Below are 19,181 nucleotides of genomic sequence, written 5' to 3' on the forward strand. Positions count from 1 at the left end.
CATCGGACAGAGAGACCAGCTTCAGTTACTGATAAATGGCTTTATCTCCACTTTGATGATGCTCCGTTTAAACAGTCCCTATCACTCCCAGGTCAGGTACAGCATGGGGTTAGATACAGAGTAAAGCTCCGTCTACACTGTCCCCATCACACACTCCCAGGACAGGTACAGCACGGGGTTAGATACAGAGTAAAGCTCCCTCTACACTGTCCCCATCAATCACTCCCAGGACAGGTACAGCACGGGGTTAGATACAGAGTAAAGTTCCCTCCACACTGTCCCCATCAAACACTCTCAGGACAGGTACAGCATGGGGTTAGATACATAGTAAAGCTCCCTCTACACTGTCCCCATCAAACACTCCCAGGACAGATACTGCACGGGTTTAGATACAGAGTAAAGCTCCTTCTACACTGTCCCTATCAAACACCCCCAGGACAGGTACAGCACGGGGTTAGATACAGAGTAAAGCTCCCTATGCACTGTCCCCATCAAACACTCCCAGGACAGGTACAGCACGGGGTTAGATACAGAGTGAAGCTCCCTCAACACTGTCCCCATCAAACACTCCTAGGACAGTGACAGCACGGGGTTAGATACAGAGTGAAGCTCCCTCAACACTGTCCCCATGAAACACTCCGAGGACAGGTACAGCACGGGGTTAGATACAGAGTAAAGCTCCCTCAACACTGTCCCCATCAAACACTCCTAGAACAGGTACAGCACGGGGTAATATACAGAGTAAAGCTCCCTCTGCACTGTCCCCATCAAACACTCCCAGGACAGGGACAGCACGGGGTTAGATACAGAGTAAAGCTCCCTCAACACTGTCCCCATCAAACACTCCTAGGACAGTGACAGCACGGGGTTAGATACAGAGTGAAGCTCCCTCAACACTGTCCCCATGAAACACTCCTAGGACAGGTACAGCACAGGGTTAGATACAGAGTAAAGCTCCCTCAACACTGTCCCCATGAAACACTCCTAGGACAGGTACAGCACGGGGTTAGATACAGAGTAAAGCTTCCTCAACACTGTCCCCATCAAACACTCCTAGGACAGTGACAGCACGGGGTTAGATACAGAGTAAAGCTCCCTCTACACTGTCCCCATGAAACACTCCTAGGACAGGTACAGCACGGGGTTAGATACAGAGTAAAGCTCCCTCAACACTGCCCCCATCAAACACTCCTAGGACAGTGACAGCACGGGGTTAGATACAGAGTGAAGCTCCCTCAACACTGTCCCCATGAAACACTCCTAGGACAGGTACAGCACGGGGTTAGATACAGAGTAAAGCTCCCTCAATACTGTCCCCATCAAACACTTCTTGGACAGTGACAGCACGGGGTTAGATACAGAGTGAAGCTCCCTCTATACTGTCCCCATCAAACACTCCCAGGACAGGTACAGAATGGGGTTAGATACAGAGTAACGCTCCCTCTACACTGTCCCCATCAAACACTCCCAGGACAGGTACAGCATGGGGTTAGATACAGAGTAACGCTCCCTCTACACTGTCCCCATCAAACACTCCCAGGACAGGTACAGCACGGGGTTAGATACAGAGTGAAGCTCCCTCTATACTGTCCCCATCAAACACTCCCAGGACAGGTACAGAATGGGGTTAGATACAGAGTAACGCTCCCTCTACACTGTCCCCATCAAACACTCCCAGGACAGGTACAGCATGGGGTTAGATACAGAGTAACGCTCCCTCTACACTGTCCCCATCAAACACTCCCAGGACAGGTACAGCACGGGGTTAGATACAGAGTACAGCTCCCTCTACACTGTCCCCATCAAACACTCCCAGGACAGGTACAGTACAGGGTTAGATACAGAGTAAAGCTCCCTCTACACTGCCCCCATCAAGCACTCCCAGGACAGGTACAGCACGGGGTTAGATACAGAGTAAAGCTCCCTCTACACTGTCCCCATCAAACACTCCCAGGACAGGTACAGCACGGGGTTTGATACAGAGTAAAGCTCCCTCTACACTGCCCCCATCAAACACTCACAGGACAGGTACAGCACGGGGTTAGATAGAGTAAAGCTCCCTCTACACTGTGCCCAACGATGTGCCTCAACCATACTTCAGTGGAACACCTCTAGCTGCACTGACAGCATAATCCTCCTGTTCCCAAACTAGCGGGCTTGTCTGTTTGAGGTGGTTTCATTCGTGAAGGCCTTTAACTCACTCGATCGAGACGCTGCAGTCGCAAAGGACACTCCAACACTCTAACACCACGAGCTGAGCTCCGATTTGTGGAATGGACCATTTACACAGCCGCCTTCAGTTGAGGAATGGTCACTTTTACACGAGGTCCCGCCCCGCTAACTGGAGGACATTACTGTCTGATGCTCCTTGTAGCTCCTGAGCCTCTTTTATTTGCATGGTCCTGTGACAGAGCTATTTCGGTGGCTTTTCTAAGATTGGGCTGTGCCAATAACTTCTGTTTGAGTTGTCACGTTGTTTAATCCGCTCACCAGTCTGCCTCGCAACATTTCGGTCAGGGATGGTGTGAAGTTCCAATGTTCTGCCAACTTCCGCAATCTGGCCAAAGCTAACGTGACAGGTTCCCCCTCCCCGGCGGTGTTAAAGCGCCTCTCTTTGGGCCGGTTTTCATGCAGGGCCCACTGTGCCACCCAGTTCCCAGCTTACTATCTCTCGCTTTCCTAGTGCTTAGAATCATGCAGTGCACGAGGAGGCCATTCGGCCCATCGTGCCTTTGCCCCCCCCCCCCCATTGTGTTACTCTATTGAGCTGTGCCGCGCAGTGACCCGGTCGACGCTGCAACACCAATCGCATTAGTTCCTGTTATGGTGGCCACAAAGGGTAGGGGGGGATCGTCAATAAATCTCCTCACGGGCTTCGAGGAATATGGATTCCCCTATCAAGTGGGCGGTTGCTCGCCCAACAGGGAAATGGGGAGCGGGCGCTTAAAACCAGCTGCTCCAACTCAGGCCAGTATCCCGGAGGTCCTCGGGCTTGGACTTGAGCACTGTAAGCCATGGCAGCCACCTTTCCCGTCACGGGAAGACAAACCTCGGCAAAGTTAGTTACAGTTCCCACCATTCATCAGAAGTGACTAGGATCACAAGCAAAAGGAGCAGGAGTCGGCCATTCAGCCCCTCCAGCCTGCTCCGCCATTCGGTAAGATCACGGCTCATCCAATCGTGGCCTCAACTCCATCCACTCTCTTGCCTGCCACCCCCCACTCCCATTACCTTCGACTCCCTTCTCGATCAAAAACCTCTCAATCTCAGCCTTGAGCGTATTCAGTGACCCGCAGCCTCCCATTGTTTCAGCAAGTCCTACGCTTTGGCAATTACATTGTTCCGCTAATTGCATTGTTAAAGAGAGGCGATGATCATTGACTCAACTTCCTCGAGTATAAATGGACACAGCTGGAAGAGTTGCATTGGTTGGTGGGTGGGGTGAGATGGGGAAACCATAAGGAGTTTGTAACCCTACTGAACTGTATCAAGAATAAACTTGCTGAAGGTAAAAGACAAATACTGTATTATTTCCGCTGTATAGCATTAACAATTTTCCCCCCAGTTCTAGATTCCCTTGTTCTTTCTAAACTTCAATAGGTAGACTAACCACCACCCGCCCCCCCCCCCCTCCCCAATTTGTTCCGGAAACTGACAAGATTTGTCAGGAGTGGAATAAGCACATTCCCCTCGTTTCAACCACCTCCCTACCCTGAAGAGGTGCCAGGATGGCGGGGGCTTTCTCCCAAGGGAGCTCAGTGCTGACAAGAGCCAGCTGCCCTCCTCCTCTCTTCCTTCGAGTCAGAGGTTGGGGGCTCGACCCCGAGGATGGGGGCTCGACCCTACAACCCACCCCCCAAGGCTCCGTAGACCAGGGCTCGACAATCCAGGGTCAACACTCCCGGTTGCCAGCAACGATGGAGCCCGGCGCGAGCGGTACTGCCGCCACATCTCGGACGGGAGGTCAAACCAAGCTGCTTTGTCGGGGGCAAAAGATATAGATCCCGGCCACCACTGCAACGAGAGCGATGGGTGGGTGGGGTGAATAGAGTTCCCACTAAAAACAAAACAATTAACCCATTGTCTTCGGCTTGCTGCCCTTGGGGTCCTGCTGCGCCCAAATCGTCTGTCACCCGATTGGCTGTCAAGCATTTGGAAAGTTCTGAAGTGGCAAAAGTCACAAGAAGTGGTGACAGCGTTTCCCAGTGCCCCCCCCCCCCCCCCCACTGCACCGCTACCAAATAATCCCCCCCCCCCCTCCCATAACCACCACCACCACCCCGCTTACCATGATGGTATGATCCGGAAATCTCTTCCTCACGTCTTTCACAAACTCCACAAAGTGCTCCGAGTATCCGTTGGCGACGTCCAGGCAGATGTAACGAATGTCCGGCAGGAGCTCCAGAATTGCCGCCAGCTTCTCCAGGTCCTTGGGGCCAATGCCGGCGCTCGCTGCTATGTTCTGCGGGAAACGGGGAGAGCGAGAGAGAGACGGACGATGAGGTCTGCCTTGGCCGTGGCGAACGTGGCCAGAGACTGCTGAGACTCTGAGGCGCAGAGGGCAGGATATGGATGTCCTAGCTCACAGATAGCAAAAGGCTAGCACGCAGGTACAGCAAGTATATTAGGAAAGCTAATACAAAAATAAAAATAGTAGCGAAAGTAGGGCAGCACTGTGGCTTCACAGCTCCAGGGTCCCAGGTGCGATTCCCGACTTGGGTCACTGTCTGTGCGGAGTCTGCACATCCTCCCCGCGTGTGCGTGGGTTTCCTCCGGGTGCTCCGGTTTCCTCACACAGTCCAGATGTGCAGGTTAGGTGGATTGGCCATGATAAATTGCCCCTTTAAGTGTCCAGAAACGTCAGGTGGGGTTACTGGGTCATGGGGATAGGGTAGCGTGCGTGGGCTTAAGTGTGGTGCTCTTTCCAAGGGCCGGTGCTGACTCGATGGGCCGAATGGCCTCCTTCTGCACTGTAAATTCTATGATTCCTCTTCTGGGAGAACCTAGAACTGTTGGGGGGGGGGGGGGGGGTCAGTGTTTCAAAATAAGGGGTCGTCCATTTAAAACAGAAATGGAGAAATATTTTCTCTCAGAGGGCGGTGAGTCTCTTCCTCAAAGGACGGTGGAAGCAGAGTCTCCGAATATTTTTAAGGCAGAGCTGGATAGATTCTTGATTAACAGTGGGGGGGGGGGGGGTGAAAGGTTATCCGGAGGTGAAAGGTTATTGGGGGGGTGGGTGGGAATGTGGGGCTGAGGTTCCAGCCAGATCAGCCGCGATCGTATTGAACAGCGGAGCAGGCTGGAGGGGCCGTGTGGCCTATACTCATATTCCTAATTCGTACAGTCATATGCTCAACGTGCGGTCTAACCAAGGCTTTTTACGGGTTCATCATATCTTCCATACTTTTCAATTCCATCCCAATAGAAAGCGGAATCCTTGGTTTGCTTTTCGATTTAATATGGCCTTGCCCCAGCCTGTGGCGGAACTTTTAGCGGCTGGTGCATTTATGCTCTGAGATCCCTTCATTTATCTCTACCCACCTTGGACCCGCACCTTCCAAAGAGTGGCCACCTGATTCTTCCTCCCGAATCCTAGCTGCTTGCTTTTGATATTCCTCCTGCGCACTCTCTCTCTTTTCTCTGCACCCCACCCTGTCCTCAACACTCACCTGCTTTCCCACCTGACGCCCCACGGCGTCCTCCCCCCACCCCAACACACACTCTCCGGGTGTTTCCTCTACCGCACGTCGCCCAACCGGTTCTGAACCCTGAACTAAACCCACCTTTGACCCTCACTCTCGCATACACCCACCCACCCCACCTCCGATGCCCCAAAAAGTCTCCCCTCCCCCCCTGCCCAATTCGCCATCCCCCCCGCCCCTTACCTGCAAACAGTCCGGATTATTCACGGCAAATTCTTTCCATTGCTCCAATGTGTAGTGCTTGTGGACGGCAGTGAAGAGTGAGAACTGCAAGAGGAAACAGGCAGCACCAGGAGTGGGGTGAGAGAAGGTCAGTCAGGGCCTGCTTCAAGCACAAAAGGAGATCCCAGTGATAATTCACACCTTCACAGCAAAGTTAAACCTCCTGAGGAGATCCGCGGGCGAGACCATCAAACATGATTCGAAGGGGCAGCACGATGGCACAGTGGGTTAGCACTGCTGCCTCACGCCGCCGAGGTCCCAGGTTCGAATCCCGGCTCTGGGTCACTGTCCGTGTGGAGTTTGCACATTCTCCCCATGGGTTTCGCCCCCACAACCCAAAGATGTGCAGGGTAGGTGATTGGCCAGGCTAAATTGTCCCATAATTGGAAAAAAAATGAATTGGGCACTCTATATTTATTTTAAAAAAACATGATTCGACAACCGAACCACACGAGGAGATATTTGGGGGTGATTTTACACCCGTTTCCGCTGTGGACACAAACTGCGACGTGGGCACAAAATCTCATGAGCATCGGAAAACTAGATCCTCGCCGGCGATATCTCATTTTCCAATTTTCCCAATGTGCCATACTCGTGATGAAATGTGGTTCGGGGGGGGGGGTGGGGGGGGGGGCGGCTAATTTAAATACATTTGAATATAATTAGCAGGCTTCCCTGTTATATATTCCCTCCCCTGACATTAAGCTGACAACAGGTCATTAAAAACGTGAAGCAGTCATGGGGAACCTGCAGGGGGCGCTTACTTAGTATAGCCCCCAGAGGCCTGGGGGGGAGGGGGCGCAGAGGAACATGCCCGGGCATTGCCACCCACCCGGCAACGAAGACGACACCTCTGGGTTTATAGCGCAGAGGGGTGCCAGAGAATCTGGAGAGAAAACTTGGCTCTACAGCTGGGGAGCTGCGCTCTGGTTTTTTGACCTCAGCAGCAGTCTGTGCCTTGGGTGCAAAATTTCCATCTTCATCTCAGGTGGGCCAGTGGGTGCCAGGAAGTGGAAGTCCGAGACCATGACAGGATTGGAAAATGTGTGGGATTGGAAAATGTGTGAGATATTTACACCCCAAGGCATTGATAGGGCGAGCTGGGTGGGAGAGAGGGAAACGGCAGAAGCTGCCGGATGTCAGGTTTCAGTCTTAGTGACGGGCAGGTGCACAAAATCCTTGCACATATAGGAGGTGAGAGTGGAGGAGGCAGACGAGAGGTGTTTAAGGCTTAACCTTTAAGTTAAAACAGCTTACAAAATCGACTGGCACTTATTGTTGGGGGAGTGGAGACAGGGGAGAGGGGTTTAAATTCAATTGAATTTGGAATTATTTGGCGCTAATCTCAGTAATGATGACCGTGACGACTAACATCGATTGTGGTTACAAAAAAACAATCTGGTTCACACTAATGTTCCCCCCTTCCGGAAAGGGGAAATCTGCCGTCCTTACCCGGGCTGGCCTACATGTAATTCCAAATCCTCCCCCTCCCTGCCCCACAGTGATGTGGGTGACTCTTAATAATAATAATAATCGCTTATTGTCACAAGTAGGCTTCAATGAAAAGCCCCTAGTTGCCACATTCCGGCGCCTGTTCGGGAGACCGGGAATTGAACCCGCGCTGCTGGCCTTGTACTGCATCACAAACCAGCTGTCTAGCCCACTGTGCTAAACCAGCCCCTGGTAACTGCCCCTCTCTCTGAAATGGCTAATTGAGCATACACTCAGTTCAAGGGGGCAATTAGGGGTGGACAATAAATGCCAGGGCCTTGCCAGTGTCACTGAAAGAATTGAAAAAAACATTACCAACACTAAATTTATTTTTCCTTCAATCTCCTAATTTATTTGATGAATCACCGCCTGGTTGGGATTCTAAACTCTTGCCTCTTGATCATTCGACCAGGATTATTCGGCATCATGGCAGGGTCCTAACCAAAGAGCAGCAAGGAGGGTAGAGGGGCACCACTCTCGGGAGAGCCAGCACTCGCAGGATGGGTTGAACAGCCTTCCTCTGTGCCGTGTGCGTGTGTACATATCTAAGAAGGCAAATGGAATGCTATCCTTTATTATGAGAGGGATCGAACATAAAATTAAGGTCGTTACGCTTCTGTTAAACGGGGCATTGGCGAGAGCATCTCGAATACCGGCGGCGGTTCTGGTATCCTTATTTAAGGAAGGATGTAAATGCATAGGAGGCGGTTCAGTGGAGGTTTAACTAGATGGATACCTGGGCTGAGTGTGCGGTACTGGAAACAGGCTGAGAAGATACACACTGGCCCTGAACAGAAACGGTCTCATGAGTCCCTACTGGAAGCGATACAGGCCCTCTGCAAGAGCACTCAAGTCAATGCATAAACATGTTACCGCTACATGGACTTTGTGATTACCCACTCCAAAGAACAAGACCGTGCTATGAATATGTAACAAACTTGCAGACACAGGTGATCAGCTTTGCAGCAGGACGAAGAACAGACAAAATAAGTCATCAGACTCCTCAATGAGCTGATGGCTGGTCAGACAAAGGGAGTTTCAGAGGACAATGGGTCTTGATTGAACCACCATCGATAAACAGGAGATATCCTGTCTTTCCCATTAACCAGTTGGGGTTTGGATGGGACAATGACCGGTGGTGGGTGTATACCAATGACTCTAGCAGACCAGTCTAAAGAAAGGAACATTGAACAGATCCTCAGGGATAAGCTGGGAGTCCCCCAGGCACAACCATCGCAGGAAGAAAGGGCCCTGGGTTTCGAACCCAGAGAAGATCGAATGATCGAAGCCTGCCAGCCTCCTTTACCAAGTGTGGGTAAAACCCAAAGCTCAGCATTGAGTCTGAGTCATATTTGGTTGAATAAGAGAATTGTGAATAAAATTGCGTTAAACCGTAAACCTGTGTTGTCCTTGGTTCATCACGCAAATAAGGGCACCTGGGTAAAACTTCTGAGTAAGGCTGAAGCTCAGAAGAGTGAGAGAGCAGTGACTTGACTGAAGTAAATAAGATCCCAAACGGTCTCGACAAGGTGGATGTGGAGTCTCATGGGAGTGTCCCTTCAAGAAATGTTTTTGTCTTATCACATGGCTTCAGTGATGTCATTGTGTGGGTGGAGCTGGGCTGTGGCTCTGCTTTTTACTTTTGTTTTGAGGTTCTGGACTGGTTTGAACTGCACAGGTTGAAAGAAGTGTTTCTCTATCTTCATTTTAAAAGCTGTTTCCAGACTGCGCGATAACTTAAAAGAGATAATTGCTTTCTGGGAGGAATTCAAACCTGCTGTTTGAAGAGGGGAACAGAGCATCAATAACAAGTCTCATACCAGTAAGAGTGCCGTGTGCTGGGCCACACCTTTGAAAAGGGGTTTCTGGTTTTACTTGGATTTTGTTATTGAATTGGAACAGTTAAGGGGGAATTCATTAAGGATTATATATAGATTACTGTAGGTGTGTGGGGTCTTTATGTTTGTAGTCGATAATAATTCTTACTGTGTGTGTTTATAAAAATGTGAACTAAATTCTTAGAATAAAACTTGTTTTCTTTTTGATTAAAAGTGCCGAAGAAGTTCGTTGAATAACACCTGAAAGGAAGGCTCTTGTGCTCATCTTAGCCAAATTCAACATAAAGGTTGCAGGTCAGGTGGACTCCATAATATGCTTTGGATTTGTTAAACCCTGGCCCATAAAAGGATGTTTCCTCATGTGGGCGAGTGCAGAACTGGGAGAGGGCAATGTTTTAAAATTCAGGTGTGGAGATGCCGGCGTTGGACTGAGGTGAGCACAGTAAGAAGTCTTACAACATCAGGTTAAAGTCCAACAGGTTTGTTTCGAACACTAGCTTTCGGAGCGCTGCTCCTTCCTCAGGTGAATGAAGAGGTATGTTCCAGAAACATATATATAGACAGATTCAAAGATGCCAGACAATGCTAGGAATGTGAGCATTAGCAGGTGATTAAATCTTTACAGATCCAGAGATGGGGTAACCCCAGGTTAAAGAGGTGTGAATTGTGTCAAGCCAGGACAGTTGGTAGGATTTCGCAGGCCAGATGGTGGGGGATGAATGTAATGTGACATGAATCCCAGGTCCCGGTTGAGGCCGCACTCATGTGTAACTTGGCTATAAGTTTCTGCTCGGCGATTCTGCGTTGTCGCGCGTCCTGAAGGCCGCCTGCGAAATCCTCCCAACTGTCCTGGCGTGACACAATTCACACCTCTTTAACCTGGGGTTACCCCATCTCTGGATCTATGAAGATTTAATTACCTGCTAATGCTCGCATTCCAAGCATTGTCTGGCATCTTTGAATTGTTAAAATTAAGGGGTATAGGACAGAGATGAGGAGAAATTATTTCTCTCAGAGGGTTGTGCGACTTCGGGACTCCCTGCCTCAGGAGGCGGGGGCTGGTCATTGAATGTTTTCAAGGTAGGGAATAAATAGATTCTTGTTAGGCGAGGGGATCAAAGGTCATTGGGGTGGTGGTGGGTGGAGGTAGATGGAGAATGTGGAATTTGGATTACACACAGATCGTCCAATGATCCGATCGAATGGCGGAGCCGGCCTCAAGGGGCTCTTATTGTGTCTGTTCTTGCAAACGCACCTTGCTGAGCACTCTCGCCATCTCGAACGTCCCCACCGTGTCCATGTTGGCTGCGACGATGGGGATGCCGCTGTACGACTGTTTGGAGTTCCGGAACGTGAACGATCGCAGCAGGTCCACCTGGGGAGGGAGATGGGGGGAAAAGAAAGGGGGGGGGGGGTGGGAGGAAATGCAAACTAGGGTCAACAAGGAAAATCAAAAGGGAAACACCTTCCCACCGCATTCTGATAGGTTCAACCGCGCAAGACGGCGCTGTTGCGAGGGCACATGTCCACAGCTCCCCACCCGTCGGGAAGGTGCTTGCTTGCTTGCATTTGTTGTCCAGGCCAAATTTCCCCATGAACGGAGTGAGCTCGCTCAGCCATTTCAGAGAGTGGGGCAGTTAAGTCAAGAGTAGGGATCTGGATCCATGTGGGCCAGACCGAGTAAAGATGTTTTTCCAACAATCACGGTCACCATTAGACTTTCAGACCACAAAATGTAGGAGCAGAAGTAGGCCATTCGGCCCATCGCATTTGCTCCACTGTTTCAGTGAGATTGTGACCGATCCGATGTGATAATCCTCAACTCCACTTTCCCGCCTTATCCCCATAAACCCTCGATTCCCTCACCGATTAAAAATCTGTCTGTCTCGGCCTTGAACATACTTAACGGCCCAGCCTCTACAGCTCTCTGCGGGAAAGAATTCCACACATTCACCCCCCTCCGAGAGATAAATTCCTCCTCATCTCTGTCTGAATCGGGCGGCCCCCTTACTCTGAGATTCTGTCCTCTGGTCCTAGACTCTCCCAGAAGAGGAAGCATCCTCTCAGCATCGACCCTGTCAAGCCCCCTGAGAATCCTGTCTGTCTCAATAAGGTCGCCTCTCATTCTTCTAAACTCCAATGAGGACAGGCCCAACCTACTCAACCTCTCCTCCATACCCGCGATCAACCAGGTGAACCTTCTCTGGACAGCCTCCGGATTATGAATTGATCTGCCGTGGAGGGATTCGAACCCGGCCGCCCCTAGCATCAGGTCAGGTCTCTGGATCGGTCGTCCAGTGATAATGTCACCATCTCCCACAGAGAGCCACCCTGCTCCCTCACCCGCATGAGGAGAAATACATGGGTGGTCACAAAACGGTTAGGGCATGGAGCGAGACCTTGGGCTCACGGTGGTCTGTAGTGGGTTGCCAGGTGAGCAATTAACCCAGTGCTAGTTCTCCGAAACCCCCCAGCCGTTTTCTTTAGAATACCCAATTCTTTTTTTTCCCCCCAATTAAGGGGCAAATTAGTGTGGCCAATCCACCTACCCTGTACATCCTTTTGGGTTGTGGGGGTGAGGCCCATGCAGACACGGGGACAATGTGCAAACTTCCACACAGGCATTGATCCAGGGCTAGGATCGGCGCCGTGAGGCAGCAGTGCTAACCACTGCGCCACCGTGCTGCCCTGCATTCTTCCTATTCAGGTAACAGTCCAATTCCCTCTCAAACACCTTGAATGAACCACCGTGCCGCTCGAATCACCTCATCGTTGTCAATCCTTCCGCCATTGGGAGCGGTTTCTCCCCCTCTCCACTATGTCCTGACAACCAGACCTCCCCCCCCCCCCACCCCCCGCCCCCGGGCGTGATTTCGAATGCCTCCATCAAATCTCCTCTCAATCTTCTCTTCGTGGAAAACAATCTAAACCTCTCTCAATCTGTCCCCATAACTGCAGTTCCTATCGGGCCTGGGTCCATTCTTCTGAATCTTTTCTGCACCCTCTCTCTCGGCGGAGCGGCGGCACAGTGGTTAGCACTACTGCCCCACAACGCCAGGGACCCGGCTTCGATTTGGCCTTGGGAGACGGTGTGGAGTTCGCACTGTGTCTGCGGTGCTCCGGTTTCCTCCCACAGTACAAAGTAGCGCGGGTGGGGTGGATTGGCCTCGCTAAAATTGCCCCTCAGGGCGGGGTTGCAGAAATAGGGCGGGGGATTGAGTCCAGGTAGGGTGGTTGTCCGAAGGGTGGGTGTAGACTCGACAGGCCGAATGGCCTCCTTCTGCACCGTAATGATTCTATGATCTCTCTCTCCCTCTCATAACTTTATGTCCTCCCTAAAGAATGGCCCCTGGAAACTGGACGCTGTAGCACAGGGGCAGCACGGTAGCACAGTGTGGATAGCACTGTAGCTTCACAGCGCCAGGGTCCCAGGTTCGATTCCCCGCTTGGGTCACTGTCTGTGCGGAGTCTGCACGTCCTCCCCGTGTCTGGGTGGGTTTCCTCCGGGTGCTCCGGTTTCCTCCCACAGTCCAAAGATATGTGGGTTAGGTGGATTGGCCAGGTTAAATTGCTCCTTAAGTGTCCAAAAAGGTTAGGATCGGAGGGGTTATTGGGTTACAGGGTTAGGGTGGAAGTGAGGGCTTAAGTGGGTCGGTGCAGACTCGATGGGCCGAATGGCCTCCTTCTGCACTGTATGTTCTAGCTGAGGCCGAGCCGGTATCTTTTACACGATGTTGGTGGTTGTGGGGGGGGGGGGGGGGGCGTAGATCGCAGAATTGTTACGACGGAGGAGGCCATTCGGCTGGTTGCTTCCTCGTCCCGCGGGAGGGTGGGGTGCTCCGGTACCGGGACGGGTCTGCCCAGCCGGGATCGGGCGCCCCGGGGAGGGATCAAAAAGGAACGCCGCGCACCCAGGGGAGACGGGCTGGCCTCTCCCGCCAACGGGGGCGGGCGTGCGGCGAGCAGCCCACCGTCACAAGTTGCCACTCCGCCTCGCCCGGTTCCGCCTGCAGGTCCTCCGGTGGGCGCCAACCGGGGCGGAGGGGTCAGACCATCCTTAGCCGCGTACCTCGCTGCGGCTCTTCAGCGTGCTACGTTTGGGCCGCAGCAAGACGTCCTTGAAGTCCAGCTTGATGTCATTGTCGATTCGGGGCATCCTTGCCCGCCGCGGTCTCCTCTCCTTGTCGCCACTCTTGACTGATGGAGGATTGGGGGGGGGGGGGGGGGGAGGGGAGAGAAGCTGGTTCTCGTCACGTGACCTCCCCGCCGGTGCCAACCTCACCTGCACGTGGCGCTATCCCTCCCCACGTGACCTTGGAATGCCCGACCGTTAGCAGTGGGCAGGCGGCCTGGGGTCTCGCGGGGTCTGTCTCGCTCGCGCGCCCGACGCACGATATGGATCAGCGTCCCGGCGGGGGCGAGGAGAAGGAATGTATGTGTGTGTGTGCGCACGCGCAACCTCCCGCAGGCATTCGAGACCGTCCCCTTCTTCATTTCCTCCCCCTCTCCCCCCAACGCCTGCTGGGAAATGTAGTCCCCCCTCCTCACCCGGCCGAGCGGCGGGCTCCCGGCAAGGCGGCCACATCCTGATTGGCCGGCGGGTTCACCGGATGTGATGCCGCGGCCGCCGGGTAGGGGGATTGGCTGATTGGCTCCCCCCTCCGGCGGCGTGACCCGGATGCGTTTGTGCCCAGCGGGGGTCAAACCGGACGAGAGGAGACGGCGGCAGAGCAACAGCAATCAGCATGTTGATTAAAGTGAAGGTGAGGCTGCGGCGGCGCAGGGAGGGGCGCTCAGTGTCGTCTCCCATTGATGTCCCACTTTACCCCCATTCGCTTTCCCCTTTACCCCCCATTCGCTTTCCCCTTTACCCCCCATTCGCTTTCCCCTTTACCCCCCATTCGCTTTCCCCTTTACCCCCCATTCGCTTTCCCCTTTACCCCCCATTCGCTTTCCCCTTTACCCCCCATTCGCTTTCCCCTTTACCCCCCATTCGCTTTCCCCTTTACCCCCATTCGCTTTCCCCTTTACCCCCCTTTCGCTTTCCCCTTTACCCCCCTTTCGCTTTCCCCTTTACCCCCCATTCGCTTTCCCCTTTACCCCCATTCGCTTTCCCCTTTACCCCCCATTCGCTTTCCCCTTTACCCCCATTCGCTTTCCCCTTTACCCCCCATTCGCTTTCCCCTTTACCCCCATTCGCTTTCCCCTTTACCCCCCATTCGCTTTCCCCTTTACCCCCCATTCGCTTTCCCCTTTACCCTCAATCGCTTTCCCCTTTACCCCCCATTCGCTTTCCCCTTTACCCCCATTCGCTTTCCCCTTTACCCCCATTCGCTTTCCCCTTTACCCCCCATTCGCTTTCCCCTTTACCCCCCATTCGCTTTCCCCTTTACCCCCCATTCGCTTTCCCCTTTACCCCCCATTCGCTTTCCCCTTTACCCCCATTCGCTTTCCCCTTTACCCCCCATTCGCTTTCCCCTTTACCCCCCATTCGCTTTCCCCTTTACCCCCCATTCGCTTTCCCCTTTACCCCCCATTCGCTTTCCCCTTTACCCCCCATTCGCTTTCCCCTTTACCCCCCATTCGCTTTCCCCTTTACCCCCCATTCGCTTTCCCCTTTACCCCCCATTCGCTTTCCCCTTTACCCCCCATTCGCTTTCCCCTTTACCCCCCATTCGCTTTCCCCTTTACCCCCCATTCGCTTTCCCCTTTACCCCCCATTCGCTTTCCCCTTTACCCCCCATTCGCTTTCCCCTTTACCCCCCATTCGCTTTCCCCTTTACCCCCCATTCGCTTTCCCCTTTACCCCCCATTCGCTTTCCCCTTTACCCCCCATTCGCTTTCCCCTTTACCCCCCATTCGCTTTCCCCTTTACCCCCCATTCGCTTTCCCCTTTACCCCCCATTCGCTTTCCCCTTTACCCCCCATTCGCTTTCCCCTTTACCCCCCATTCGCTTTCCCCTTTACCCCCCATTCGCTTTCCCCTTTACCCCCCATTCGCTTTCCCCTTTACCCCCCATTCGCTTTCCCCTTTACCCCCCATTCGCTTTCCCCTTTACCCCCCATTCGCTTTCCCCTTTACCCCCCATTCGCTTTCCCCTTTACCCCCCATTCGCTTTCCCCTTTACCCCCCATTCGCTTTCCCCTTTGCACCCCATTCGCTTTCCCCTTTGCACCCCATTCGCTTTCCCCTTTACACCCCTGCTTCACACCTCCCACAGCTTGCCCACAGATCATAGAATTACACAATTGCTATGGAACAGAAGGAGGCAGTTTTGCCCGTCCTGCCTGCACCGTCTCTCCAAACGACGTGACTTTGTGCTGTTCTGCTGCGTTTGTCCCCGTCACCCCCCTGCACATTGTTTCTACACGAATAATCGCCCATCTCCCTCTCGGACGCCCCGATTGAACCTGCCTCCACCACACTTCCAGACAGTGCATTCCAGACCCCGACCACTCGCTGTGTGAAAAAGGAGTTTTCTCAAATCACATTTGCTTCTTTTGCAAATCTCTTCCGATCTGCGCCCTCTCGTTCTCATCACGGAGCCGGAACAGTTTCCCCCCGTCCGCTCTGTCCAGGCCCCACCTCATGATTTTGAACATCTCTATCAAATCCCCTCTCAGCCGCCTTCTCTCCAAGGAGAACAGTCCCAACCTCTCCAATCTATCCCCATAACTGAAGTTTCCCATCCCCGGAACCATCCTTGTAAACCTCTTCTGTGCTCTCTCTTCAATGTGTTCACATCCTTCCTGTAGTGTGGCCCCCAGAACTACACAATGTTCCAACTGAGTTCTTGTACAAGTTCAGCATAACCTCCTTGTTCTTGTACTCTATGTCCCTATTAATATAGCAAACTCACCATAGTCCCAGATGATCATAGGCTGCTTTCCCCTTTGAGGGGGAGAGCTGACTGGTCTGCTTTTCCTACCTACCAAAATGCATCACCTCACACTTCTCCACATTGAACTTTATCTGCCCACTCCACCAACTTGTCTATGTCCTTTTGAAGTTCTACACTGTCCTCTTCGGTTTCCAAGTTTCGAGTCATCCGTAAACTTTGAAATTGTCCCTTGCCCAGCAAGATCATTAATATATACCTGGAGAAGCAAGGGCCCGAATACTGACCCCTGGGGAACCACCAGTACAAATCTTCCTCCATCCTGAAAAATACCCATTGACCATTACTCTCTGCTTCCTATTACACAGCCATTTTGTGTCCACGTTGCTACTGTCCCTTTTATTCCATGAGCTATAACTTCTCGCAAAGTCTGCTGTGTGGCATTGTATCGAATGCCTCTTAAATGTCCATGTACACCACTTCAACAGCATTACCCTCTTCGACCATTTCTGTTACCTTTTCAAAAATATCCTGCAAGTTAGTTAAACGCCATTTCCCCTTTAGAAATCCATGCCAGGACTGGTGTGAACATTACTGTTCACACCATATTTTTCCATGTGGCTACTAGTTCTATCCCAAGTAATTACTTCGAGAAGCTTGTCCACTACTATGTTAAGCTGACTGGTCTGTAATTGCTGGGACTTGTGCGTACAACCTTTTTTTGAACAAGGGTGCAATCTTTATAATTCTTTAGTCCTAGACTGGAAAGTTATGGCCAGTGCCCCTGCAGTTTCCATTCTCGTTTCCTTTGATACCCTTGGATGGACTTCATTTGGCGCCGAGGACCTGGGTTCGATCCTGGCCCCAGGTCACTCACTGTCCGTGTGGAGTTTGCACATTCTGCATGGGACCCACCCCCACAAACTCAAAAGATGTGCAGAGTAGGTGGATTGGCCATTCTAAATTGCTCCTTAACTGGGAAAAAAAAGATTTGGGTTCTCTAAATTAAAAAAAAAAAAAAGAGGTTTACTTCATCTGGTCCCCGGTGCTCATGTCAATCACCGACAGTTTATCCAATGTTTCCTCTCTTATCAATTTTGAAGCCTTCAATTGATGGAGTTTCCTCCGTGGCCTGGGTCGCATCCACCTCCTTGAGGGCTGGTTTCGCTCCATTGGCTGGACTGCTGGTTCGTGATGCGGAGCGAGGCCAACAGGTTCAATTCCCGTACCAGCTGCGATTATTCATTAAGGCCCCGTCTTCTCAAACTTGTCCCTTGCCTGAGATGTGGTAATCCTCAGGTTAAATCACCACCAGTCAGCTCTTTCCCCCCCCCCCCCTCAAAGGGGGCCGTTGGTCAACTGGTACTGTGGCAACTTTACTTACTTAGCACCTACCTCTTTGGTAAAGACTGATGCAAAGTATTAATTTAATACCTCAGCCAGGCCTCCATGTGTAAATTTCTTTTAAGGTGTTATGGGCGAGGCGTTTTCAGAACCCCAAAATGTATCATGGAGTTCAACCAACCTCTCCCTTTAATGGATTTGTTGCTTTTCCTGGCACACGGCTTTTTCCCAGGTGTGGAATTTCAATTATGGACACGTGGGTTTTTAAAAAATATATATTTTATTCAAAATTTTGTGGCCAAACATAACAGTACATAGTTTTTCTTTTGAACAACAACAAAGCAATATAAATAACAGTGGCCAATTTTAAACAAATAAATAAATAACATATAAACAAAAACAAAACCAAGTGGCAACTGCCTTGTCAAAAATAGTTACTCTCCAAAGGTACAATCCAATATACATTACCTATTACAAGTGTCTATACATATACAATGACATCTCTGAGAGTCTGTCCAGTTCCTTCCCCCCCCCCCCCCCCCCTCCCCCCTGGGCTGCTGCTGTTGTCTTCTTCTTTTCCATTCCCTCTATCTTTCTGTGAGGTAGTCGACGAACGGTTGCCACCGCCTGGTGAACCCTTGAACCGAACCTCTTAATACGAACTTGATCCGTTCTAACTTTATAAACCCTGCCATGTCGTTTATCCAGGTCTCCACACCCGGGGGTTTGGCTTTCTTCCACATTAACAATATCCTGCGCCGGGCTACAAGGGACGCAAAGGCCAAAACATCAGCCTCTCTCGCCTCCTGCACTCCCGGCTCTTCTGCAACCCCGAATATAGCCAACCCCCTGCTTGGTTTGACCCGGACCCCCACCACCTTCGAAAGCACCTTTGCCACCCCCACCCAGAACCCCTGTAGTGCCGGGCATGACCAGAACATGTGGGTGTGATTCACTGGGCTTCTCGAGCATCTCCCACACCTATCCTCTACCCCAAAAAATCTACTGAGCCGTGCTCCAGTCAAATGCGTCCTGTGTAGAACCATGAATTGTATCAAGCTTAGCCTGGCACACGAGGACGATGAGTTTACCCTACGTAGGGTGTCAGCCCACAGCCCCTCCTCAATCTCCGCCCCCAGCTCTTCTTCCCATTTCCCTTACAGCTCATCTACCATGATCTCCCCCTCGTCCCTCATTTCCCTATATATGTCCGACACCTTACCAAAACCCATGTCTCTGAGCTCACTCTATCCTGCACCTCCTGCGTCGGGAGCTGCGGAAATTCCCTCACCTGTTGCCTCGCGAAAGCCCTCAGTTGCATGTACCGAAATGCATTCCCTTGGGGCAACCCATATTTTTCCGTCAGTGCACCCAGACTCGCAAACGTCCCAGCCACGAACAGATCTCTCAATTGTACTACCCCAGCTCTTTGCCACCCTCCAAATCCCCCATCCATTCTCCCCGGAACAAACCTATGGTTATTTCTTATCGGGGACCGCACCGAGGCTCCCGTCTTTCCCCTATGCCGTCTCCACTGCCCCCAAATTTTCAATGTAGCCACCACCACCGGGCTTGTGGTGTATTTCTTTGGTGAGAACGGCAACGGTGCCATCACCATTGCTTGTAGGCTAGTCCCCCTGCAGGACGCCCTCTCCAATCTCTTCCACGCCGCTCCCTCCCCTTCTCCCATCTACTTATACACCATTGAAACATTGGCGGCCCAGTAATAGTCGTTTAGGCCCCCC

General features: G+C 52.0%; 2 protein-coding genes across 3 annotated transcripts in view; one reads left to right on the forward strand and one right to left on the reverse strand.

Moving 5' to 3' along the window:
• Positions 1-13,686, reverse strand: part of LOC140419830 (GMP reductase 2) — a 75,405-nt gene extending 61,719 nt beyond the window's left edge. The window contains exons 1-4 of one of the 2 annotated variants that reach the window (XM_072503863.1): positions 13,536-13,686; positions 10,509-10,628; positions 5,886-5,969; positions 4,289-4,462 (exon numbers count right to left, since the gene is read on the reverse strand). In XM_072503863.1, coding sequence (XP_072359964.1) covers positions 4,289-4,462; positions 5,886-5,969; positions 10,509-10,553 — 303 coding nt within the window. In that variant the 5' untranslated portion in view covers positions 10,554-10,628; positions 13,536-13,686. Of the gene's footprint in view, positions 1-4,288; positions 4,463-5,885; positions 5,970-10,508; positions 10,629-13,322 lie in introns of both variants that reach the window. The other variant, XM_072503862.1, reaches the window with a different exon arrangement.
• A 187-nt stretch (positions 13,687-13,873) lies between these two features.
• The window catches only part of LOC140419831 (ubiquitin-like protein NEDD8), a 42,954-nt gene continuing 37,646 nt past the window's right edge, over positions 13,874-19,181 (forward strand). The window contains exon 1 of the mRNA XM_072503864.1: positions 13,874-14,016. Coding sequence (XP_072359965.1) covers positions 13,999-14,016 — 18 coding nt within the window. The 5' untranslated portion in view covers positions 13,874-13,998. The remainder of the gene's footprint in view (positions 14,017-19,181) is intronic.

Source organism: Scyliorhinus torazame, chromosome 5 (genome assembly GCF_047496885.1).
Source record: "Scyliorhinus torazame isolate Kashiwa2021f chromosome 5, sScyTor2.1, whole genome shotgun sequence".
Lineage (NCBI taxonomy): Eukaryota > Metazoa > Chordata > Chondrichthyes > Carcharhiniformes > Scyliorhinidae > Scyliorhinus > Scyliorhinus torazame.